Source organism: Aquarana catesbeiana, linkage group LG02, assembly GCF_042186555.1.
Source record: "Aquarana catesbeiana isolate 2022-GZ linkage group LG02, ASM4218655v1, whole genome shotgun sequence".
Taxonomy (NCBI): domain Eukaryota; kingdom Metazoa; phylum Chordata; class Amphibia; order Anura; family Ranidae; genus Aquarana; species Aquarana catesbeiana.
Genome location: NC_133325.1, coordinates 328,882,383 through 328,908,089, shown reverse-complemented (window position 1 = coordinate 328,908,089; position 25,707 = coordinate 328,882,383). Strand labels below are relative to the sequence as shown.

Below are 25,707 nucleotides of genomic sequence, written 5' to 3'. Positions count from 1 at the left end.
GTGAAATCCAGAGGGCCTGCGGGAGACAGTGGGCTGAGCATTGCCGACATGTCAGGGCCCTGCATATGAATCGCCAGTGCCCCTGAGTCTGTGACCGCGTCCATTTCATCTCCCCCCTCCTCCTCATTGTGCAGCGCACCGGGCGCCATCTTAGGATTCTCCTCAGCCGACAGGCCAAATCCAGGTTGACGGGAGAGGTTTCTTCTTCTCACGGATCCGGAGATCATGGGGGTGTTCCCTGGATTTTCTGGTATCGGGTGAGCCTTGTGGGGGGTGCGAGTGCATCGGCTATCAGTAGCTATGTGGCCGGGGAGACCGGAGTGGGAAGGAGCTCTGAGACTAGATGTCCATCATGGAGGCTCCGCCCCATCTCCCCTTTTTATATGTGTGCCTGGGGGAGAGGGAAGGGTACCAGTTCCATTGTTTCGCCACCTGTCTTTTGTCACTAGGAAGCACAAGGCCAGGCCTAAAGATTTGTGTTAGATGGTAGGATTTTTTTCTTCTCTGGGCAGACTTGGTCGGATAGTGGTAGGGAGAAAGCAAGCCACTCTCCGACCACACTATTTCAGCAGGGAGGCAAGATAGAAGACTGGGACAAGGTTACATGCACTTTATTGCCTGGGAGACAGGAGTAGCAAAAAAAAAATGTGTAGTGAGAATTCTTTACCAGTTCCTGACCACGCTTTAGCCAAATGATGGCTACAGCGTGGTCGCACATTGCCGGGAGGGCGTCATATGACGTCCTCCGTTATTAGCACTTCCTGCACGCCCGCTGCGGCACGTGGGAAGCGTGCTCTGTGTTAGCTGTTTCCTTAGGACACAGCTGATCACAGATCGGGGACAGAGTCAATTACAACGACTGTTTACATCGTGATCAGCTGTAATTGGACACAGCTGATTACTTGGTAAACACAAGCTGGTTATCAGCATTCCTTTCCTCACTCTGACAGTGTGAGGAGAGCTGATAATTGGCTTATGTTAAAGGGACATCTACACTGATAATCAGGGCACTGATTATTAGTGTCCTGATCATCAGTGCCTCCTCATTAGTGAAAGCCTCATCAATACACAACAGTGGGGGAGAAAAGTTACCTGTTTGCAAAATTTTATAAGAAAATATGAAAAACTTTTTTTTTTTTTTTTTTAATTTTCTGGTTTATTTAGCAAAAAATAAAAAAACCTAGTGGTAATTAAATACCCCCAAAAGAAAGCTCTATTTGTGTGAAAAAAAGTTATAAAAATGTCACGGGTACAGTAGTTCAATTGTCATTCAAAGTGTGACAACGCTAAAAGCTGAAAATTGGTCTGGGCAGGAAGGGGGTAAAAGTGCCCAGTAGGCAAGTGGTTAAGCAATCCTTTTCAGCCCATTCTACTCTGACTTCAGGAACTAGCCTGCTTTTCAAATCATTCTGAAATATCAAAGGACAGGTACAGCAGAGCAGGTCAAACCAACATCTGAATTGATTAAAAATTATTATCCTAGGGACTCTCATATTTTTTTATTTTTTTTTCCATCAGTGACCTTCATTGTTTAATCCATGTGTTCAGTAAAGATATTGCAAAGTAAAATGTCACTTGGACAGAAAGTGAGGGAAAATTTCTATTAATAGGCACACAATGGCAGTGAATTTTTTTTCTTTTTTTTCTCGGTTAGAGGCATTTTTTGCTATCTGTTTATTGCTGTAAGTGTTCCCATTAGGGATTTTCCCTAGTTTCTAGTGCAGTGAAAATGTCAGCAGGACAGGAAGTGAAGGGAAATTTCCCTAATGGGACATGGAGCCTTCTGCATCCAAAACTGAAAAAAAAAATTGGCTAGAGTTGCATTCTAAATATAACGTTTTCATAGCTGTGTTTTATTGCCACAAGAGAGAGAAGAGACTGCAGAAAATACATTGCAGTCTTCAGAGAGAAGGGGTTAAAAGGGGATGTTGGTGATCAATCTTAAAATTAGATTATATAGTAAGTTTGTTAATCTTTCAGTTTTTTTTTTTTTTTTTTTATTTTAGTATGTTTAAAAAAACTTCTCTAAAATGTTTTTTTTGGTTCATGACAGGGCTTTTACATACTGCCTGTTCTCTTCCACGAACGTTTGTTCTAAGCGTCTGTTCGCTGAGCTTGTACAGACACAACAGCTCATTTATTTGGATGGGCTGCTGTACCTGTGTTTCCTGTAGGTCCCTGAACCATTTTAAAAGGAGGCTGCACAAAGCACCATGTGTTTTCCCCATGTGCAAATAAGCACCGTGTTTTTTTTAGTGTATAGGTGGGTGCCATTAAGAATTAATTAAAAATAATTTCTTTAAAAGCAGCAGGTTTTTTTTGCTGCTGTATGCAAGTATGTGTGCGATTTTACTCCTGCGCCTGCAAAGATGTGCACCTAGTCTTAAATTCTGTGTTCATGATTAGTTATTGCTTTGATATCTGGCAGTATAACTAATGAATCTACACAGTACCCTGGCATACATGCTAAGGATTATAGTCCTGAACCTGCAGGAGATAAACACTATAGCATGTGCCTTTTTCAGGCTGTGGGACAAATATAGTGTAAGGGAATACTTCCTGGTTCTGCTTGTTTGTAAAACAATGGTGGGAAGGGTGTGTTATTAAGTGAACTACAGGCCTTATAACTAATGTGCAGCTTTTTGCTCTCATGTGCTTTTTTTTTTCTCATGTAGAAAGTGTTTAATATTTAATATGGTTATTTGTGAATGCTTTCAGTGTCATCAAATTTTCATGTTTCTCAGGGTAACATAGGAAATTATGAATGTAACAGATTTGCAAAATGTAGAAATGGCTACTTTATCACAGTTAGAAACTTGTACACTATTACATTGCTTTCAGTAAGTAATATTATAACCTTAAACTGTTAAACGCACTTGTCAGTTCGGATCAACCAGCAATACTATCATGGCAGCCAAGCAACTTTAGACTTTATTGTACTACAGTTGCTATTTCTGTACTGTCCTAAAGTTGTCTATATAATTAGAAACTCTATTAAAGAAAAAGATACCAAACACTACTGGAGTGGCTGATATTTACATACACTGTTGTGCTCAAACACTTCCAATAAGCGTCAGTCTGGACTGTTACAATCTGCAATCTTCTTGGAGCTTTCTCTGCTAATCTGCCTCTTTCTCCTATTTATTTAGAGAGGAATTTGCTGCAACTATGTCTGAATTTTTGGGAAAATTGAAACAACAGAGATGCAGCACTCACTGATGTTTTTTTGGAGGGAGACAGAGACTAGTGCTCAGAGAGTTTGCTATGGTAGCTCCCAATGTGTCACTCTGAAGAATGCAGCCTGGGTATTAGTGCTTACTTTCTCCAATCCTTGTCTTTAATGGAACCCAAAATAAGATACTTTTTTGGGTTACATTTACGGGACTACAAGCCCTTCATCCTCCTCTCTAGAGTCTGCCTGCCCTCAAGCTCTTTGATGAGAAACAGGAGGATGGTGCCACATCCAGTTCTCCTCTCTACAAGAAGAGGACCTGTCGATGGGTATTCAGTGAAAGTTCAAGGACATTATTTCTATTCTTGTTGACAAAGTAGCAGCTAAAAAAATAGAGCCACCTTCATTGACCTTGCCAAAAGTATGTGCTCCTTAGAGAGGCCTGTTCCACAAGATCTCTATACACCCGCTGCTTCAGCCTGTGTTGTAAGGCGATTGGCCTCATACTGATTGTCTGTCTTTATTTCCCCTCAATGAAGGTGCACTTCCACTTATTTAAGGTGGGGGGGGGGGGGGGGGGGGGGGCGGCATCTGTCAACCTTCACAGCTGTCTAATCCCAGTGTTTTTCCGATGCTTGAGTCCAGGACATCATGTCCAGGGGTTACAAACTGGATTTTCATTCTCTGCCTGCATGCTTTCAAACTTGCCTACATCTCCCCAATGGCAGACAGACCTTCTTGTTGTCCTGGAGCAACTTCTACTTCAAAGGGACACTGTCCCTCTTCTAGAACCAGACTGGTTACTGGGTTTTTATTTTAGTATTTTCACAGTCCCCAGGGCAAATGGGGGGGTTCATCCCATTCTAGATCTAAAGCCCCTCCGCAGTTTCCTTTGAGTGCAAAAGTTCTGTATGGTATCTGTCTGGTCGATGATCATTCTTATAGTACACCCAGGAGACTTTGGGAACGCTAAAGACGTCTAACTGGACATTCCTATCTTTCCTGCACATCAAGATTGCCTGCATCTTGCAGTGGACATGCAACATTTTAAGTTTCAATAAAATTCACTTATAAGAACTCTAACAGGTAAATAGCGGCGCTAAGTGAATATATCAACCAGAGGTAGTGAATTGAAATTCAAGGAGGTCCGGCCCCTAAAATTTGATTCCAACTGAGGTCCGAATCACATGTCTGTGCCATGAAATATTGCACGCATCTACTTACCTTTTTTTTTCATGTTTTCTGCCGATTTTTCTTAGCATTTTCTCCACACATTCTGGTAATTTTCTGTAAATGTGAATGCCCCCAATAGTGTTCCCCCTTACATCAGGTGTCCCTACCAGAGTAAATTATTACATTGGGTGCCCCCATAAATCGGTTGCCACCGTCAGGGTACACTCTTATATCAAATGTCCCCGTCAGAGTGCCTCCTTACAATAGGTTTCTTCATTAGAAGGCCCCCTCTGGTTTCTCCCATCATTGCGCCCCCTTACATTAGGTGCTGTCATCAACGTGCCCCTTTACATCAGGTGTCCCCATCACATCAGGTGTGCCCATCACAGTGCCACCTTACATCAGGTGCCCCCACTAGCATATGTGCCCATCAGTGTGCCCCCTTAACATAAAATGTGACCATCAGCATGCCACTTATTTTATGTTAAGGGGCACTCCGATGGACATATCAGAGTGCCCCTTAACATAACATGTGCCCATCAGAGTGCCCCTTAACATAACATGTGCCCATCAGAGTGCCCCTTAACATAACATGTGCCCCTTAACATAACATGTGCCCAGCAGAGTGCCCCTTAACATAACATGTGCCCAGCAGAGTGCCCCTTAACATAACATGTGCCCAGCAGAGTGCCCCTTAACATAACATGTGCCCAGCAGAGTGCCCCTTAACATAACATGTGCCCAGCAGAGTGCCCCTTAACATAACATGTGCCCAGCAGAGTGCCCCTTAACATAACATGTGCCCAGCAGAGTGCCCCTTAACATAACATGTGCCCAGCAGAGTGCCCCTTAACATAACATGTGCCCAGCAGAGTGCCCCTTAACATAACATGTGCCCAGCAGAGTGCCCCTTAACATAACATGTGCCCAGCAGAGTGCCCCTTAACATAACATGTGCCCAGCAGAGTGCCCCTTAACATAACATGTGCCCAGCAGAGTGCCCCTTAACATAACATGTGCCCAGCAGAGTGCCCCTTAACATAACATGTGCCCAGCAGAGTGCCCCTTAACATAACATGTGCCCAGCAGAGTGCCCCTTAACATAACATGTGCCCAGCAGAGTGCCCCTTAACATAACATGTGCCCAGCAGAGTGCCCCTTAACATAACATGTGCCCAGCAGAGTGCCCCTTAACATAACATGTGCCCAGCAGAGTGCCCCTTAACATAACATGTGCCCAGCAGAGTGCCCCTTAACGTAACATGTGCCCAGCAGAGTGCCCCTTAACGTAACATGTGCCCAGCAGAGTGCCCCTTAACGTAACATGTGCCCAGCAGAGTGCCCCTTAACGTAACATGTGCCCAGCAGAGTGCCCCTTAACGTAACATGTGCCCAGCAGAGTGCCCCTTAACGTAACATGTGCCCAGCAGAGTGCCCCTTAACGTAACATGTGCCCAGCAGAGTGCCCCTTAACGTAACATGTGCCCAGCAGAGTGCCCCTTAACGTAACATGTGCCCAGCAGAGTGCCCCTTAACGTAACATGTGCCCAGCAGAGTGCCCCTTAACGTAACATGTGCCCAGCAGAGTGCCCCTTAACGTAACATGTGCCCAGCAGAGTGCCCCTTAACGTAACATGTGCCCAGCAGAGTGCCCCTTAACGTAACATGTGCCCAGCAGAGTGCCCCTTAACGTAACATGTGCCCAGCAGAGTGCCCCTTAACGTAACATGTGCCCAGCAGAGTGCCCCTTAACGTAACATGTGCCCAGCAGAGTGCCCCTTAACGTAACATGTGCCCAGCAGAGTGCCCCTTAACGTAACATGTGGCCAGCAGAGTGCCCCTTAACGTAACATGTGGCCAGCAGAGTGCCCCTTAACGTAACATGTGCCCAGCAGAGTGCCCCTTAACGTAACATGTGCCCAGCAGAGTGCCCCTTAACGTAACATGTGCCCAGCAGAGTGCCCCTTAACGTAACATGTGCCCAGCAGAGTGCCCCTTAACGTAACATGTGCCCAGCAGAGTGCCCCTTAACGTAACATGTGGCCAGCAGAGTGCCCCTTAACGTAACATGTGGCCAGCAGAGTGCCCCTTAACGTAACATGTGGCCAGCAGAGTGCCCCTTAACGTAACATGTGGCCAGCAGAGTGCCCCTTAACGTAACATGTGGCCAGCAGAGTGCCCCTTAACGTAACATGTGGCCAGCAGAGTGCCCCTTAACGTAACATGTGGCCAGCAGAGTGCCCCTTAACGTAACATGTGGCCAGCAGAGTGCCCCTTAACGTAACATGTGGCCAGCAGAGTGCCCCTTAACGTAACATGTGGCCAGCAGAGTGCCCCTTAACGTAACATGTGGCCAGCAGAGTGCCCCTTAACGTAACATGTGGCCAGCAGAGTGCCCCTTAACGTAACATGTGGCCAGCAGAGTGCCCCTTAACGTAACATGTGGCCAGCAGAGTGCCCCTTAACGTAACATGTGGCCAGCAGAGTGCCCCTTAACGTAACATGTGGCCAGCAGAGTGCCCCTTAACGTAACATGTGGCCAGCAGAGTGCCCCTTAACGTAACATGTGGCCAGCAGAGTGCCCCTTAACGTAACATGTGGCCAGCAGAGTGCCCCTTAACGTAACATGTGGCCAGCAGAGTGCCCCTTAACATAACATGTGGCCAGCAGAGTGCCCCTTAACATAACATGTGGCCAGCAGAGTGCCCCTTAACATAACATGTGGCCAGCAGAGTGACATAACATGTGGCCAGCAGAGTGACATAACATGTGCCCCGCAGAGTGACATAACATGTGCCCAGCAGAGTGACATAACATGTGCCCAGCAGAGTGCCCCTTAACATAGTAAGGGGGGCATCAACCAATGACTGCGGAGCAGAGCTGTGGCACTTAAGATCGAGATAAGAGAACAAACGCCACTATAGCAAACTGATAGAGCAAACTTTTTTTTTTTTGCACTATACACTGTTTTATTGCACTTTTTTTTTTCTGTGGCCCATTGGTGGGATTAGTGTTCATTGTGTATAGGTCACAGATCCTGAGGTCAGCTATTTAAACTTAAGTTTGTTGCCCTTCCCTTTGAATCTGTCCACTGCATCAAATCTTCACCAATGTGCTGGCCCCTGTTTTGATCCTGCTCTGAGTCCAGGGAATTCCCTTTCCGATCCTTAGAGAACAGTCAATGCAGTCTGTCTGACAAAGTCCAATGGAAGATGCAGGTTCTGGGCACTTCAGATTGATCCTGAACCATAAGAAGCCCGTGCTAGATCTAACTCATTGCTTAGATATCTGGGCCTAGTCCTAGATATGTCCTGGCCAGGGTCTTCCTTCCCCTAGAAAAATTTAAATCTCTCCACACGTCTCTTGCATTTGGATATTGCAGTCCGGAGCCACCCAACCATTCACCTTTTTGCTCGGTTGCAGGCTGTTGTAAATCAATGTTCTGCCAGGGTGAGACTCCGTTTCTCTCCAGGTTTACCTGTTCAGCAAAATCAAGCTTGCCCTAAAGTGATGGATGGTCAGTTCACTGCTGTAACTCCAATTGATTTCAAAGGTGTCTTGATGGCCACCAGCCTGTCAGGCTGGGGAGGAGTCTGGTGCTCTCTTAGTTTAGGATACATGGTCATCAAAGGAAGCTCTGCTACTAAACAACATTCAGGAGCTCAGGACAGTTTGATTGCCCTTTCAGTTGCAAGGTCATTTGATCGGGATTCAGTTGGATAATGCCATGGCTGTGGCTTACATCAACCATCAAGGAGGTAGCAGAATTTGCACAAAGAGCAGCGGACTGACTCTTGCTTGGGCAGAACTTCAAGCTCCAGTTTTGTCCATTTTGCATATCCCACACGTGAAAAATTGTCAGGCAGCCTTCCTCGGCTGTCAAAGCCTGCACTCCGAAGTATATCTTGAGGTCTGTGTCACAGGTAGGGATGAGGAGGAGATTTGTTGTGGACCACCAGGGATCCTTTGGCTTTCGCTGTAAAGACTCTAGTGGCTCGGTGAGATCAGTTCAGCCTGATCTATGCCTTGCCTCCTCTGAGGTTCCTTTCTTGCCTCCACCAAAGGACAGTGCATTCTGGTGACCCTTAACATATTGAATTGGTCTGGGAAGCTGTCCTGCTCAGACATTTTCAAACTCCTGGCAGACTCTCCATGGGCCCTCCTGGATCATCTGAACGTTCTTTCACGGGGACTGGTCTTCCACCCTGATTCTCATTCCCTGGCTTTACCAGCTTGGCTGTCGAGGACCTGGTCCTAAGTGATTTTTGCCATCAGATTTGGTCATCTGAATGATGATTGTAGAGGGACTTCAAGGGTGGTCCCACCTCTACCAGTAGAACTAAAGTTCATTAGACTCCCATCTAGTCCAAAGGATTTTGAGGGATGTAGATAGCTTTTGCAATTTAGCTAGAGATACTTCTTCATTTTTTTCTATATAAAAACAAAACCTAGATGCTGTTGTAGCTTAGGAAGGTTCAGGCTGTTGAGATGTTCCCCCCTGGTCAGAATATAAGCTTGGCTATCTGAGTATAATAAGCAAATACAAAAGCAATAGCAGATGGCATGTGTTTTATTGATCCCTGAATGTCAAATATTTGAGTAATATGGTGAGTGGGGCATTGTCTACGAACAAGTCTGGGAAGTAGCCATCTCGCTTTTTACCAAGTTTATAAATATTGACCCTTAGCCTGTTTGGACAATTTAGGCCTCTCATATGCTGCTTGTCTTGCAATAAGTTTCTATTGCCTTGTTGCTAGCTTCTAAATAACTGCATAGGACAGTTTGTCTCTGAACTGTAGTAAAAGCCTTTCTGCCCTGCAAGAGTGATTTGCCTGTTTCCCGCTAGGGAATATAATCTGTTTTATAAATAGAGTTGTGATAGTCGTAATCAAACCCACACAATTTGAGGTTGGTCTTAAAGTGATTGTAAAGTCTAGTTTTCCTTTCTATTAATATAACAAACATGTTATACTTCCCTGGTCTGTGCAATGGTTTTGCACAGGGCAGCCCAGATCCTCCTCTTCTCGGGTCCCTGGCTGGAGCTCCTGGTCCCTCCCTCTTGCTGAGTGCCCCCACAGCAAGCCACTTACTATGGCAGCAGCCGAGCTGCAGCTCTGTGCATCCATTTAGACACAAAGCTGCCTTTTGGCCCTTCCCCTCACCTCCTGATTGGCTGAGTATGATTGATAGCAGTGGGAGCCAGTGGTGCAGCTGCTGTCTCAGCCAATCAGGAGTGAGTCCCAGATGGTTGAGGCACTCGTGGACATGACTGGGTAGAGAGGGGGCTTAGGTAAGTATTAGGGGGGGCTGCACACAACACTTTTTTTTATCTTGATGCATAGAATGCATTAAGATAGACATTCTGCCTTTACATCCCCTTTTAAAGGATTCATCCTTTATGTAGATGTGAAGGGAGTCTCCATAAGGAGCTAACTTTTGGAAGTAATCAATCATGAAGCTCCAGGAGAACCAGGGAATTAACATAGTTCTGTTTTTAGTATATTAGCTTTTTTACCTTGCAACAATAGGTTTTCTGTTGCAATATCTTTAATAATAATAATAATAATAATAATAATAATAATAATAATAATAAAGAGCAATTTTTCATAAACAAGCCAGCTTGCATTATTTCCATAAAAAAACAGAACCTAAAGCATTTCTTGAAGACCGGAGGGTAGCATGCCCCATCCGGAATGCAACTAAACACAAGTGAATACTCGCCATAAAAGCACATTTGCATTTACGCATCCTAAAAGAGAAAAGGCGCATTGAGGCTGATATTAACCATAGTTCTCTGTTCAATACCTATTGGACCTAGTCAAATCCTTGGTTACCACTATTATGGCAAAGCATAGCATCCTCTATTTAGACCTCTGTCATGTAGTGCTCGATACTGGCTTAAAGCAGTAAAAACCTTAAAAAAAAGAAAAGTCAAGAGGAGAGATGAACAACAAAGCCAATTGAAAGAAAAAGAAGGAAAGGGGAGGGTATAAATATAAAGCTGCCCCTCTTCGGTCCCAGTCCCAGCCATCTTATGTCAAGCCTACTCAGATGGTTGCAAGTAGCTCAGTCAGGGAGTCCAAGTTTTTTTTCAAACTTTTGCGTTACTAAACCCAGGACTCTGCATTCACTATATCAGTGCACAGAACATGGAAATGCAATTATTTTAGTAAATATAAACTGCTAAATAACTTTTCTAATCAGCAGTGTTTAGCAGTCTTATGACTTCTGTCAGTGTCCAGCCAAGCACTGGTTTAAGCTTGTAGGAGGAGTTTTCATTCTCCTCTGACTGTATTAGGTGGCTGCATGACCCCTGATCCTCTCTGGATAGTGCTTATTGGCCCTGTGCTGATTACATGTACCCTCCCAAAAAAAAAAAAAAAAAAAACACACCAAACTGAGCATGTGTAGAGTGCCTCCTAGGGCTCTGTTCTGTCAGCAGTTGGATTAGGGACAGCGGAAGAAGAGGATCAGAGAAGAACCGGATCAAACAGCCTTTTTACGCAATGCACAGGATTAGCCCCTTAGGTTCCACAGTGAGTATAACAAGCATGCTTTGCTGCATATACAGGCTGATTTTACTGTTGTGGGTTTAGTAACACTTTAATCTGTCTTTAAGAAGGCTAGCTATTTTCAGCAGTAGGTTTTCTTCTACGAGAATCCATATCAAATCTTGAGGCCATAAGGCAATTTAGACATGGGGCAGGCTCCGTTGGAAACTTTCTGCTCAGCGGGGAATCTGCCTGCTGAGAAGCAGATGGCTGGTCTGTGTCCGCTCCGCTTATGCAGATCGCAAACAGACACGGCCCGCTTTCCTCTATGGGCGGTCAGATGTAAATTAAATGCCTGTCCGTTTTATACCTGACTTCCATCCAATCCATCAGACAGATGGGGAAACTAGATCAGATGTCGGCGGGCGTGAACGGACATATGTCCTTTGACACCTGCCGCTCCATAGAGGAGACTGGAGGGTCCACCCATGTGAAAGGGCCCTAACTTTTTATGTTGTCAAGGAGTGTCAGTTGAGTGACAGCTCTGAGGCTTCTGACATATCCAAGATGTAGCAGTCTCAGCTCTTTTTGGATGTCTAAACAAGGGAGCCTTTTACAGGTAAATGCATACCAACTCTGTGAAAAATAACAAATTATCCATTGCAGTTGGGCTGTGCCTGCATTGCAGGGGAAAATTGATCCATTATGCATTGGAGAACCTAAAAGGAGATTTACTTACCCGATCATCCTTTCCTCCCCACAGCTTCTGCACTCCCACATTCTACCAGTTTAGGGTCCTGACGTCATCAAGACCAATGCAGGCAGAGTCTAAAACCCTGCCTGGGACATGAGGATGGTGAGGGACAGTCCACTCTTTAATTGGTGGAGCACCTCCTGCTGTGGGATGCGGAGGATCAGGTAAGTAAAACTTTTTCTCCTCTCCCCTGGACAAAACAAGCAGATAACCCTTGCAGTGCGGGCACTTTTATACACTTTTATAATCTTATGGTAAGATTTTTCTTGGAATAGTTGTAGGACAGGGTCTCTTTAAATGTATACAAATTACTTCAGTTTAAAAGTATAGAAACTGATGGGAAAAAAAGCCCCAAACCATTTTATTTTCCATTTAAAATTTACTACTACATCTAGTAATTTCAAATTTGCTCCGTTATGGCTATTGCTGAATAATCGTTATCACTTTTCTTCTCCCTTCATTGCTTTATTTATTTAGGGGTGCCAATCGCTATTTGTAGATAAAGGAATGTGTTACTTGAGATTTCTTAGTCCTAGAGAGGACACATTCCATCACACTGTAAAAAGCCTTGTGACATTTAAGATGCTCACAGAGGAAATACAGAGATTAAAAGGACAAAGTGATATCCATATAGTAACAAACTGACATATTTTTCTTAAATGGTTAAGCGATTTTCTTTTATTATAACATAGATGTGGAGAACTGCCAACTATGAGGACCATGTATTTTGGTGCAAGTGCTGCTTTAATGAATTTGGTGTGATGCATAAACAATCAAATAAAGGTAACAAAACAATACATCTGTGAGCCGGTTCACACAGGGGCAGCATGACTTGCAGCACGACTGCCTTAGGCGACCAGCACACGACTTCAGCGGCGGCTTGCAAAATGACTTCTGTATAGAAGTCAATGCAAGTCGCCTGAAGTCGCCCCAAAAGTAGTACAGGAACGTTTTTCTAAGTCGGAGCGACTTGAGTCGTTCCTATTAGAACGGTTCCATAGTGCAGAATGGAACGAGACTTGTCAGGCGGCTAAGTCGCCTGACAAGTCAGCCCTGTGTGAACCGACCCTGCCACTTTCATGTTTTGATCACTGCTATTGGAAGATGATTTTAATTGGCAATCTGAACAGGGAATAAAGACATTACTATTGTATGTGAGCATGAGTTTTTAGATTATTGTCTTGTTTTTTGCTCATTTAACCACTTTAATACAGGGCACTCCCCCCCCCCCCCCCCTTCCTGCCCAAGCCAATTTTCAGTTTTCAGCGCTGTCGCTGTTTAAATGACAATTGTGCAGTCATGCAACGCTGTACCCAAACACATTTTTTATCATTTTCTTCCCACAAATAGAGCTTTCTTTTGGTGGTATTTGTATTTGATCACCTCTGTGGTTTTTATTTTTTGCTAAACAAATTTGAAAAAAAAAAAATTCTGTAAACAAGTACATTTTCTCCTTCGCTGCCGGGCACTGATGAGGCAGCACTGATGAGGAGGCACTCATAGGTGGCACTGATGGACAACATCACTGATTAGGAGGCACTGGCAGGTATTGCTGGTGGGCACACATTGCCACCCATGGCCACCAGGGATGCCATACCTGGTGGTCATCAGTGGTGGCCATCCCTGGTGGCATCCCTGGTGGTCCTGGGTGGGCATCCGAGGGGGGCTGTGCTGTCAGCACAGACTCCCCTGTCAAGGAGCAGCCAATCGCCTCTCCTCTACTCGTGCCTGTCAGATGTGAGGAAAAGCCAAAAAAAGGCTCTTCCTGTTTACATCGTAATCAACCGTGATTGGACATGGCTCATCACGTGGTAAAGAGTCTCCATCAGAGAGACTCTTTACCTAGATCGGAGTTGCGGTGTGTCAGACTGACACGCAACAACGATCGCCGCGATGTGAGCCCCCGGAGGCGTGCAGCAACTTGTTATACTGACCATGTGATATGATGTCAGGATTTAGCAACCGCTTTGCCGACGTCATTTTGCTATATGGCGGGTGGCAAGTGGTTAAACATACTTGCAGTTGAAATGCATACAAAGAGTACGTTTTCAGGTTTTTTTTTTTTTTACTTGGGCCAGTCAAAGACTGGACAAATTTATTTTCTGCAACCACGAAAGAAATTCTCTCCATTCCCCCTATCAACACAGTCAGTGTGGAGCCATTGTGTTCTCCCATGGAGCTATTGTGAAGCTGTCCCCTGCCCCCGGGAGATGAACATTGATTATTGCTAGCGGCTATAATAGCTGCCAGCAATAATCGCATGTAAAATTTGACAGGCTGGTTATACCCAAGTTGATCGACTTGGGTACATTCAGCTTGCCCATACATGGTTCGAATCTAAGCCAGTTCCTGCTGAACTGGCCAGTATTCGAACAGTATGGCTGGCTTTAGGCACCTTACTCCCTTTTGTTGAGGTGATTGTAGCCATTTTATTGCATTTGGAACAAAAACAACTACGTAATGTCTGAGCTTTCACGGTGTACCCCCTTCTTCAAGATCCAAGTGGCTGGTTCTGAAAATTTGGATGTTGGTGCAAATAAAAAAAAAGTTTCATAAACTATAATTGATTTTGTCTCTTGATGGCGATCTGTTGATCCTTGAACTTCGGGTATTGATGCAGGAGGCTCTTTGCTGACTCACAAAACATCTGTACATATAAACACTAAGAAGTGTCTCACAGGCACCTGTAAGATTCAAACTAGCATTTTGAAAATTACATTTTAGTAGCCATTCATTATAGGACATGGGATGAGTATTCAGGTACATTGGACTATGCTTCTGTCTTTAGGAGATTGAACATTGTCAAAATTAAAGCTACAAGGACAGCCCAAAATAACCCCTCCTACTCCCAGCATGCCTTCTTTTTTTGCCTAGTGTCCTAGAAGAAAAGAGGTCTTCTCTCCAGACGGAAGAAAAAAAATGTTCTTAGTTTTTACCAAGCAGAACATTTTTTTTTCTTTTTGGATACAGTAATGGAGGGATAAAACCCCTGTAAGGTTTATTTTTGTCCTCTTGGGGAGATGTACTTTCACTTCCTGTCCCATAGCCAAACAGGAAGTGAGAGGAAATCCCTGCAAATTAAAGTGGTTGTAAAGGCAGGCACAAGGTTTTTTACCTTCATGCATTCTATGCCAGTTAGGAGATGGAGTGGGTGGGACCGATACACAGGGTGCCACCAGAATTTCTTCAAAAATTATAGCCTGCAATCATTCGACTTCGTCCTATTTGCACAGAACAAATTTACATGCAGTTTTGATGGACGAACAGCTATATTTTTTTTAGTTTTAAATACGCCCATTTAAGTAGCATCACTGGAGCCTGTATCAAACTTGCACAACTACCATGATTAGGCTGGAAAAATACAATGAGGAACAAATCTAAAACTGTAACTGGTTTGGATATAATATAAATTCAAGTATTTTAATTTTAAAGACTAGTTTAAAGCAGAACTAAATTATATATGAGCACCACAAACTATTTACTTCATTTTTAATATTTAGAGCAAACTCACCCACCCATCCATGTCTCTATGCTTTATTTTGTTGAGTAATCACCCCTCTAGTATTTCTAGCTGTGGCCATCTTGAGTAAGGGCAGATGATTCATGTAGAATTTACTTCCTGTAATCCATCGGTCCTTGAACAGGCATGCAGACAGGAGGATGTGCTTATCTGAGAAAACCTTTGCTCTCCTTGTCCAGATGAAAGAAAGAAAAAATGCCCAAGAAGACTCATGGGATATATGACATTTTGGCCCAAACTAGAACCCAGGAAGTAATGTAGATAAAAAAGGTTAAAACAAAATATAATATAACTTCCTATCTATTTACTAATGACCGTAGCATAAGGATTAAAAAAAGTTTAATCTTGATTAAGAGTTTAATTCTGCTTTACATTTTGTTGGGAACAGAGGGAATAGCTTTGAAGATACTATAAATATGTGTATTTTTGATTTTGTAATTTTTTTTTTTTTTAGTTTCTTTAATTTTAAGAATTTGGGCATACGTCCTGATGTGCTTTCTTTGATTGCTGAATGGAAATGTCAGGATTCAATGTATAATTGTGTTTTCTCAGAATTGTAACAAAATAAAAAGTTGCATGTCTGCATCCCTTTACAAGTTATTGAGCATTAGAGCAGCGGTCACCAACCAGCGGGGGTTCAAAGGGGGTTCTGCCGCAAATCAAAATTGTGGCGGATGTATACCACTCAATGTAGTTTCCAGCAGCGTTCTCAATGTTTGCTGACAATTAGTACTGTCAGCGTGCATTGATACCCGATGTCTTCTCTGTAGCTTCGGCTCCTGTGAACTCAGAGGTAGGTCCTGGGAGTAGTGCAGAGAAGGAGATAGAGAACGAGGGGACTTCCAATGGCAGCACCGATCAGACTGTGGGGGGGAGGGGGAAGCTTGAGCACATTGCTGGATGCTAGAGCTGCACAATTAATTGTCAAGAATCGTATTTGCGATCTTGACTAAAGTGTTTCACAATTCTTTCTATGCAAAGAATTCTCTCTGCTCTTCTGAAGCCACAGCCCTCAAAAGAAAGGAAGAGAAAAACCAGGCAGTCTGCCAAGAAACAAAACATTCTTTCAGTTGAACTTAAGTAAAAACATTGTAACAATTTGTCAATGGAATAGACTTACTGTGTAAGTGAAAAAAGTTTAATCGCTTAAACACTAAACCTTTTTCTGACATTTGTTGGTTTCAAGTTAAAATAATTTTTTTTTTCTAGAAAATTACTTAGAACCCCCAAACATATATATTTTTTAGTAGACACCCTAGAGAATAAAATGGTGGGTGTTGCAATATTTTATGTCACACTGTATTTGCGCTGCGGTCTTTCAAATGCAATTGTTTGGAAAAAATTACTTTTAATGAATTAAAAAAAAAAAATCTAACCAGTAAAGTTAGCCCCTTTTTTTTTTTTTTTTTTTTTTTTTTTTTTTTTTTTTATAATGTGAAAGATTTTACGTCGCGAGAATCGTGATCTTTTTATCATAAGCAAAAAAATCGTGATACTCATTTTGGCCAGAATCGTGCAGCTCTACTGGATGCTGAGGGGAAATCCAATGATGAGTCTGTAAGGCAGCAGTGTGATGCAGAGTGCGGAGGGAGGGGAGCAGTGAGCCGGCGCATTGAGTGTCTAAGGCATGTAAAATTCATGTTGTTCCGCGGGATTCAAAATTATGAGTTTAGTAGTCCACGAGGTCCGAAAGGTTGACAGCCATTGCATTACAAAGTATGTCGCCTAAATAAAGTTTTAAAACTAAAAGAGGCAAGGGAGGGGATAATTGTGACTGATCAGGGTTGACAAACACTTTTCAATTAAATTTTTTTGGTGTATGTTTACTTTATCTGACGTTATGCAGTCTTTCCGTTGATCTACACATAAAAGCAGTTGGCTTTTCTATTTACTGTATTTTTTTTTCAGTGGAGTAATTAAAGTGCTTGTAAAGGCTTTTTTTTTTTTTTTTTATAACCTATCATACTTACCTCCACTGTGCACCTCATTTTGCACAGAGTAGCATCGGACATCCTCTTCTGGGGTCCCTCGCCAGCTCCTCCCTGCATCAGATAACCCCCTAGGAGAAGCACTCTCCCGGGGGGTTACCTTGTGTGCGCGCTCCCAAGTCCAGCATTTGCATCCATAGACACGAATGCTGGACTCGGCCCCGCCCCCCAACGCCAGCGTTATTGGATTTGATTGACAGCAGCGGGAGCCAATGGCTGCGCTGCTATCAATCTATCCAATCAAGAGCCGAGAACCCCGGGCAGAGGAAGAGCGTGTCTCCTGCGTGTAAAATTCCAGGGCTCAGGTAAGTAAGTTGGTCGCTGCCAGGTGTTTTTTCACCTTAATGCAAAGGATGCATTAAGGTGAAAAAACACGAGGGTTTACAACCCCTTTAATCCACTTTCCCATCGTTTTCATTAAAGTGGAAGTCCATGCTAAAACTAAAATCCCTGTATCTATAGCCACCAACATTCTAACACTTTACTATCTAGCCCTGTAAAGATAAAATCAGTATTGCATACCTTTTTTGCAGGCATTGCAACCAAATCTCCAGCGGCGGAAGCTCTGCTGAGTACATGTCCAACAGTTGTGAAATGGATGGGAAGTGACGTCACCCATAGAGTTACTATGGGGCTTCTGCTGACGGACATGTCCTCTGCACCCGCCCACACAGTAAAGCTACGGCTGACAGCTCAGCATGGGATTAGCGCTTCCACTGCTGGAGATTGGGTCGGATCGCCTGCAGCGAAGTTATGTATACTGATTTTATCTTAATAAGTGACTAAACGTATACTCAGAAATGTCCTGTTTTTAACCAATTAAATGTTAATGTGTTTTTATGCAGAAAATGCAGGAAGGATCAGAAGATCACAACCACTGGAGGGCATTGTGAGTCCCCTCCTATTACAACGTAGTCCTGCATCCATGTGGAGATGGCGCAAAGCAGTCAACAGCTTGACATCCAGGTATTAAATGATCTTCAGCAACGCTTCCCTGAGATTCCACTGGAAGTGGTATCTCAGTGCATGATGCAGGTATGTGCTAGAGTGACAAACTAATTATGTGTGTTGTTTGCTTTACCTATCTAGTCATAGCTCTAGCTCCTTGTACCTTAAAAAAAAAATGCCTAACAAACTTTAGCCCCTTTTCCTACTTGCTAGCTAAACAAAACAATATCTTCTTCTAAAAACAAAATCATTTCTGGCACTCTTGTCTGGTCAGTGGTTGAAAATGAGGTAACAGCATGTGCGGAATTATATTCTCGTATGCAATATTAGGATAATGATAGAACTACTAATATATAATTCACACAAATTAATTCTCAATTAAGCATGAAATGTGTTCTCTGCACAGTAAATGTGCTTGTTTTTCTTGAATCTTATAACTAGAGATTCCCCAGCTTTGGTAATTTTTTACCAAGGTCCAGCCTGAGCGGAAGAGGCAATGGGTCCCAGAAGCTGAGCTGGGTCAACTTTGTGTGTGTGTGTGTGTGTGTGTGTATATATATATGTGTGTGTATATATATATGTGTGTATATATATATATATGTGTGTGTGTATATATATATATATATATATATATATATATATATATATATATATATATATATATATATATATATATATATATATATATATATTTTCTCAGATAAAAAAAAAAGTATTCTGAAACCGTGTAGACCAGGATCAATATAAATTTGTTTTCTCTAAACGTCTTCCAGGACAGCCCATAAGACCCAGGGCTCCTCCTACCAGGACAAGAAACACGTTAACCCCCACCAGATAGAAGGGCGGTCCTCCAGGCCCCATGTCAGTATTAGTGTTTCCTCTGGACGGGTGTGTGTGTGTAACATGTTTCCTGGAACTGGTTCCCCTAAGTCTCATGAGCGTGGCTCCTGTGGTGATGGAGTGGTATTCCTACCTTCATCTTAGGTCCCAGAGTGGCACATCCACCGGGGGAGTAGGTTTGTGACTGCTGTCCCTTCTTCTCAGTGCATGGTGAATGCCAGCACCACGGTGTTCATCCGAGCTCCTGCCCGTGAGCCGCATGGCGGCAGTAGGCTTGTTTTCCCTGACAAACAGCCTGGCTGGAGTGTGCAGTGGAAGAGAGGAAGCAAAGTGGAGGGGCGAAACTTTCGTTTCAAGCTGGCCCACAGGAAGTACGCGGCGGGGTCACTTCCGGGGCATGTGATTGTCATCAGCGGGCGCCGGAGACGCTAGTTCCGGTCCCTGAATGGCACGAACTGGGAGGCTGGTGGTTTTAAAAACTAGTGAAACCCAGCAGAGGCTGCGGACAACTACAGGGGCAGGATGGACTCCTCTGCGATACATTGCACAGGCAGTGGAAGCAGGCCCTAACACCAGCACCTCACAGGTAAGCCTGAAGTGTATTCGACTTCCTTGCACATCCCGTGAGTGTTCTCCCACTTGTAACCAGTAGGGAGGGGGCATATTTTCCTTTTCTCCTGCACATGGTATGGAGTTTGTGGCGTAAAATTTATTGGGGTCATTTGTTCTCTTGCAGGTCAAGACTCAGGACAAGGCCCAAGTGCATGCACCAAAAAGGAAATGTGCAGTTTGTGGAAACAAATTGAGCTCCTCATGGAGCAAAGCAGTTTGCCGCACCTGTATAGACAGCCTAGTTAAGGATGACTCAGTTTTCTCCTGTCAGAAAATGCTGACTTCTGTTTGAGATGAGCTTACGTCTACGTTTAGTTCATTTAAAACTCTAATTGACAGGTTTCAAGTCCCCTCAGAGGGTCCTTCTCCAGCTAGGATTTCAGCCTGTCCTAGCGCTCCACAGCAGAGTGTGGAGAGTGAAGACTCTGAGGCTGAAGCCGGATCTGCCCATTCTTCTCTGGAAGAATCAGGGTCAGATACAGGGCCCAGGGATAGAGAATCCGCAAGGGGCTCGAGGTATAAGTTATTATTGGAAGATGTAGATGACTTACCAAAGACTATCTATACGACATTTGATATAGAAGAGAAGAAGGTACAATTGTCTAAACATGATCTTATGTACAAAGGTTTGCTTAAGAAAAAGGCTAGAGTTTTTTCCATGCGTAGTTCCCTTCTTGATACTATCAAGCTGGAATGGGAAAATCCAGAGAGAAAACCTTTCTTTTCCGGTAACCTAAAAACAAGGTTTCCATTTGAAGAGGACACAGCGCAGCCATGGAACAAAAATCCTAAGTTAGACGCGCCTCTTTCAAAAGTTCCAAAAAACTTGGACCTAACGTTTGACGATATGGGCATGCTTAGGGATCTGATGGATAAAAGAGGAGATATCCTTTTTCACAGAGCCTGGGACTCAGCTGTTGGGAATCTTAAATCAGTTCTGGCCTCCACTTGTGCAGCCAGAAATTTAGAAGTATGGAGCAGATTCTGAAATCTTTCCTTCTCCTCTTTCCTGCCTTGGGGTTTTTGGCTGATTCTTCCACAGAGTCGGTAAGAATGGCAGCTAGGACCCCGGCCTTAGTGAATTCGGCCAGAAGAAGCCTACGGCTTAAAACCTGGTCAGGCGACGCTGCCTCAAAGTTGCGCCTATGTGTTCTTACCTTAACAGGCGATCATCTATTTGGCCCAGGTCTGCAAGAGGCGCTGGAACGCATGGCCAATAGAAAAAAAGGCCTTTCCTGAGAATAAGAAAAAGCCGACAGCCAGAAAAAAATTTTGTGGCCAAAGTAGGCAGCAAGGTCCTAGAGAAAGGGACAATAGGCCCAAAAAGCATTGGACAGAGGTAGAGGAGGGGGCGTCTTGTTTTAACCCTCCCTAACAACCCGCCAAGCCACAGTGACTCGTGTCTCCCAATGGGAGGAAGATTGAGGGCTTTTCTTCCACAGTGGGCAGCAGTCCCCTCAAGTCCATTCATCCTGGACCTAGTGACCAATGTGTACAGTTTCGTATGGAGACGGTGTTATCAGTCAAAAACCTGCTTTACCCAAACTGCTTCATGGCCACTTTGGATTTGAGGGATGCCTATCTGCACATCCCTATCCATCCAGCCTTCCAAAGATTCTTAAGACTAGCGGTCAAGATGGGAACAGAGATTCGGCACTTTAAATTTCAAGCCCTCCCCTTCAGTCTGTTCTCAGGCCCACGCGTTTTTACAAAGGTGTTGCGGGAGGCACTGGCTCCGCTAAGGTTAAAGGCTTTAACTATTATCCCTTACCTGGACAACCTCCTAGTGGTGGCGGAGTCATACCAAAAGTTTTTAGCAGATCTCCAGACTGTATAGGACTTCCTTCAGTCTCTCTAGGCTGGTTAATAAACAAAGAAAAGTCTTCCTTACAAATCTGTCTGGCAGATTATCTCAGCCGCTGCCAGGTATGTTGAGACAATTGGTCCCTCCATCCCGAAATCTTTGCAGGTCTCACAAACAGATGGGTATCTCCTGAAGCGGACCGGTTCACAGATCAGAACAATCACAAGGCAGAGAAGTTCTTTTCTCTGAATCCAGCGGGTCGATCATTGGGGATTGATGCTCTGGCGAATCTGTGGCCATTCAGCCTCTTACGCCTTCCCGCCGATCAGGCCAATTCTGGAAGTCCTCCAGAAGTTTCTTCTAGAAAAAACAGATCTTATTCTAATAGCCCCTTTCTGGCCCAAGAGGCCATGGTTTCCCCTGTTACAGACTCTGGTCTCTGAGCCTCCACTGAGTCTTCCGAAGAGAGAAGACTTATTATCGCAGGGTCCAGTGTAGAGGTCGACCGATATATCGGCCGGCCGATATATCGGCCGATATTTGGCGTTTTTTACTTAATCGGCATCGGCCGATTGTGCTGATAAAAAAGGCCGATTATAACTTCAGCCGTGACTTGCAAATGACTTCTGTAATAGAAGTTAATGCAAGTTTCCCTAAGTTATCTGTGGAGAGGATTCTCCCCTCCTCTGGGCAGCCTGCCAAGTCTGATAAGAAGATACATTTGTATCTCTTTCAGGTTCTTTTTATCAATAGACTGAACTCCGTGGAGAAGTTTTCAGTTTAACCATTTAAAGACTAAATCTTTTCTGATACTTGTTGCTTACAAGTAAAAATCCTGTATTTTCTGCTAGAAAATCACTTAGAACCCCCAAACATTATATATATTTTTTTAGCAGAGACCCTAGGGAATAAAATGGTGATTGTTGCAATATTTTATGTCACACGGTATTTGCGCAGCGGTCTTTCAAACGCAATTAAAAAAAAAAATACAGTAATGAATTAAAAAAAAAAAAATAAGCAGTAAAGTTAGCCCATTTTTTTTCGTCCAAAAGTTTTGATTACCTGTTTTTGTGTATTTATTATTTAAGATAGGTTTTTTTTTTTTTTTTTTTTTTTTTTTTTAGGTTTTTAATCTAAATTATACATACAAGTGAACTGATTGAAGGTTTGTTTTGTTTAATGTTTAAATGAAAAAAAATTTCTGTATTACTTAAGGTTGCTTTCACACTGGAGCGGGCAGGCGTTGATGGTAAAACGCTGCTAGTTTTAGCGGCGCTTTACCGTCATTTTAGAGGCCCTATTCGGCTGCTAGCGGGGCGCTTATAACCCAGCTAGCGGCCGAGGAAGGGGTTAAATGCGCCCCTGAAGCGCCGCTGCCAAAACGCTTTGCAGGCGCTTCGGCAGCAGTGCGCATTCATTTCAATGGGCAGGAGTGGTGGAGCAGCAGTATACACCGCTCCAAAGATGCCGTTTGCAGGACTTTTTTTTACATCCTGCCAGCGCATCGCCTCAGTGTGAAAGCACTCGGGATCTCACACTGAGACTGCAGGGGAGCCGTTTTACAGGCACTTTACAGGTGCTATTTTTAGCCCAAAAGCGCCTGAAAAACGCCCCAGTGTGAAAGGGGTCTAACTGTTAGATTTTATGAGATGAAGGGAAAAAAGAAAGGAAAAAAAAAATCGGCCAAATATATCAGCCCAAAAAAATCGGCATCACATATCGGCCATCGGCCACCGCGATTTCTAAATATCGGCATCGGCATCGGCCAGAGAAAAACCCATATCGGTCGACCTCTAGTCCAGTGTCGCACCCACAGGTGGTTTCCTTTTAAGCTTGACAGCCTGGTATCTGAAGAAAAGATACTAAGTGCCCGGGTGTTCTCTGACAAAGCGGTCAAGACTCCGGTAAATTGCAGAAAACCAGTCACTAGAGCCATATAGTCCAAGGTTTGGAAGAAATTTAACTCATGGTTATCTGAAAATCAAAGATTAACTTGTGATGTTCCTTCAATTTTGGATTTTTTTCAAGCGGGTGTCGACAAAGGTCTTTCAGTTGGTACCTTAAAGGTACAGGCGGAAGCTATTGTACCTTAAGTATAAGTGTTTTTCTCAAATTTTCTCTCTTGGAAAATCCCACTATAGCTAGATTCTTCAAATCATTTTCTAGGTCCAGGCCAGTAGTGGTTAGAAGTTGTCCAACCTGGGACCTGTCCCTGGTGCTGCAAACTCTGGTAGAATTCCCTTTTGAGCCCCTAGAGGATATTTCAGTTAAGTTACTTACCTTAAAAACAATTTTTCTTGTGGCAATTACCTCAGCTCGTAGGGTAAGTGAGTTACAGGCCCTATCAGTAATGGAGCCTTTCCTCACAATTTTTGACGATCGGGTTGTTTTGAAAACTGATCCAGGATTTCTTCCTAAAGTGGCCAGTACATTCCACAGATCCCAGGAAATTATACTGCCAACCTTTTGTAGTTCGCCAAAGGGCGACCAAGAAAGAAAATGTCTAAGTGCATAACACCACTAAGGAAACAGAGACTCAACAACCAGGGGAACTGCGGCCAAGAGGCATAGTGGACAAACTGCAGCTCCTAGACCAACAGGTCCATCAATGCAGCAAAGGCAGGGGGATTCTGCTCCCCCTCCAGGTATGTCAACTGGACCCTTAGAAACCAGAGATTCCTCTATTGGAACCACGGTTACCTTGAGCAGCCTACTGGTGGAGCAATCCACTTCTGAAGGAGGGACTCCCCAAAGGGGTACCTTACAGCAAGCGTTTTTGGAAACACAAAAGGCACTTTGGACACTCCCAGTCTTCATGGACAAATTTGTCAAAATAAGAGGCAGAAGGGAATGCTTTCGCCGTGCAAGACGGCTTATCCAAAGGAGTACCAGCCCTCCGACGCAGGCACGGCTGCATCCCCCATCTTGAAAGGTTCCTACACAGATGTAATAAATGCGACAACCAGCGCCCCTTCATGCACTTCTGCAGTCATCCTCACTCCCTGACAGGATAGGGAGCGTGGCCACCACCCTGCAGGGTGGGCCACGTCAATGATGGCAGAGTCAGATAGGATTGTTCGAGATAGAGGAGGGCAGGGGTGATATATGCTACGCATATGCCTCAGCGCTACCCCACCAACCGGGACCCCTCCCTGCCCAAGGTCCACATAGGGGATGTCAACCGTGGCCCATCTTAGGGGGCACAGACCGAGGCCCATCACAGGGGAGAACCCCAGAAGGACCAACTACCCCAGGGAGTACCCGCGCCACACTCCAGGGAAGGAGAGGAGGGGACCCCCTACTTACCGCTCCAGCAAAATGCGCGGATAACGCTCCCGGACAGATTCTCCTCGCCACCGAAGTGGGTGGGGGGGGGCGGCTGTCGGCCATGAGGAATGCTGCGACACAGGCCGAGACCCGGTCGTATGCAATCTCGCGAGATGTTTAACTCACAGGGCCAGCCCCTGTCCAGTGGGGCTATGCCGCGGCTGACCTAGCGCGTAGCTGCGGTCTGAACGCATTCGCTGGCCAGACTGGGGTGACCACTGGATCAAGTGTCCAGCCCGTCGCCCAGCCTGGCAGTTGATTGTAGATCTCACCGGAAAAAAATCCAGGAGAACAGAAAATAAACAACAAAAATTCCCAGGACTAGAGATCCCTGAAGGGAACTAGGTCTTTACACCTGACTAGGCAGAAAAAACTGAATACCTAGAGCAGGGAGGGGGTTATATACTGACTGAGGGCAGCGCATGGGCATAGCCAGGTGTTTTGTTTTTGTTCTGCTTGGTCCTACTCCTACGGAGGCGATAAAAAAGCTATGGTTCTGAATAAAGAAGGCTGTGTCTGTCAATGAACTCAGAGAAACGGATTTTACGGTAAGTCAAAAATCCTATTTTTTTAGACGTGAGAAGATTCTTCTTGTCTACCTTGAGGTCACCAAGACCTTTCGCAACACAGATGCCTTGTTTGTCCTCTTTTCAGAAGCACACAGGGGAAAGAGTGCATCTAAAGCCACCTTGGCTAGATGGATAAAGCAAGCTATTTCTGAAACTTACAAAATTAGGGAAGTTCCTCCGCCTTTTGTCACTGCGCACTCAACAAGAGCCTTGTCTGCGTCTTGGGCTGTGAGGACTGGAGCCTCACCGGAACAAATTTGCAGGGCTGTCACATGGTCCAGTTTTTCGCCCTTCATTAAACATTATCGCCTGGATCTCCTATCTGCTCAGGAGCAGGTGTTTGGTCTTAAGGTCCTTCAGGCAGTTGTCCCTCCCTAGACTGGTAAGTTCTGGCTTATCATATAATGGGCTGTCCTGGAAGACGCTTAGAGAAAAGCTGAGAGACTTACCGGTAACTCCTTTTCTGAGAGTCTTTCAGGACAGGCGGATTCCCACCCTGTTTTGTCTTG

General features: G+C 44.4%; 1 protein-coding gene across 2 annotated transcripts in view; it reads left to right on the top strand.

Moving 5' to 3' along the window:
• Positions 1 to 25,707, top strand: part of TAB3 (TGF-beta activated kinase 1 (MAP3K7) binding protein 3) — a 109,807-nt gene that overhangs the window by 31,890 nt on the left and 52,210 nt on the right. Inside the window, exon 2 of one of the 2 annotated variants that reach the window (XM_073614838.1) lies at positions 17,944 to 18,064. In XM_073614838.1, coding sequence (XP_073470939.1) covers positions 18,032 to 18,064 — 33 coding nt within the window. In that variant the 5' untranslated portion in view covers positions 17,944 to 18,031. Of the gene's footprint in view, positions 1 to 17,943; positions 18,134 to 25,707 lie in introns of both variants that reach the window. The other variant, XM_073614836.1, reaches the window with a different exon arrangement.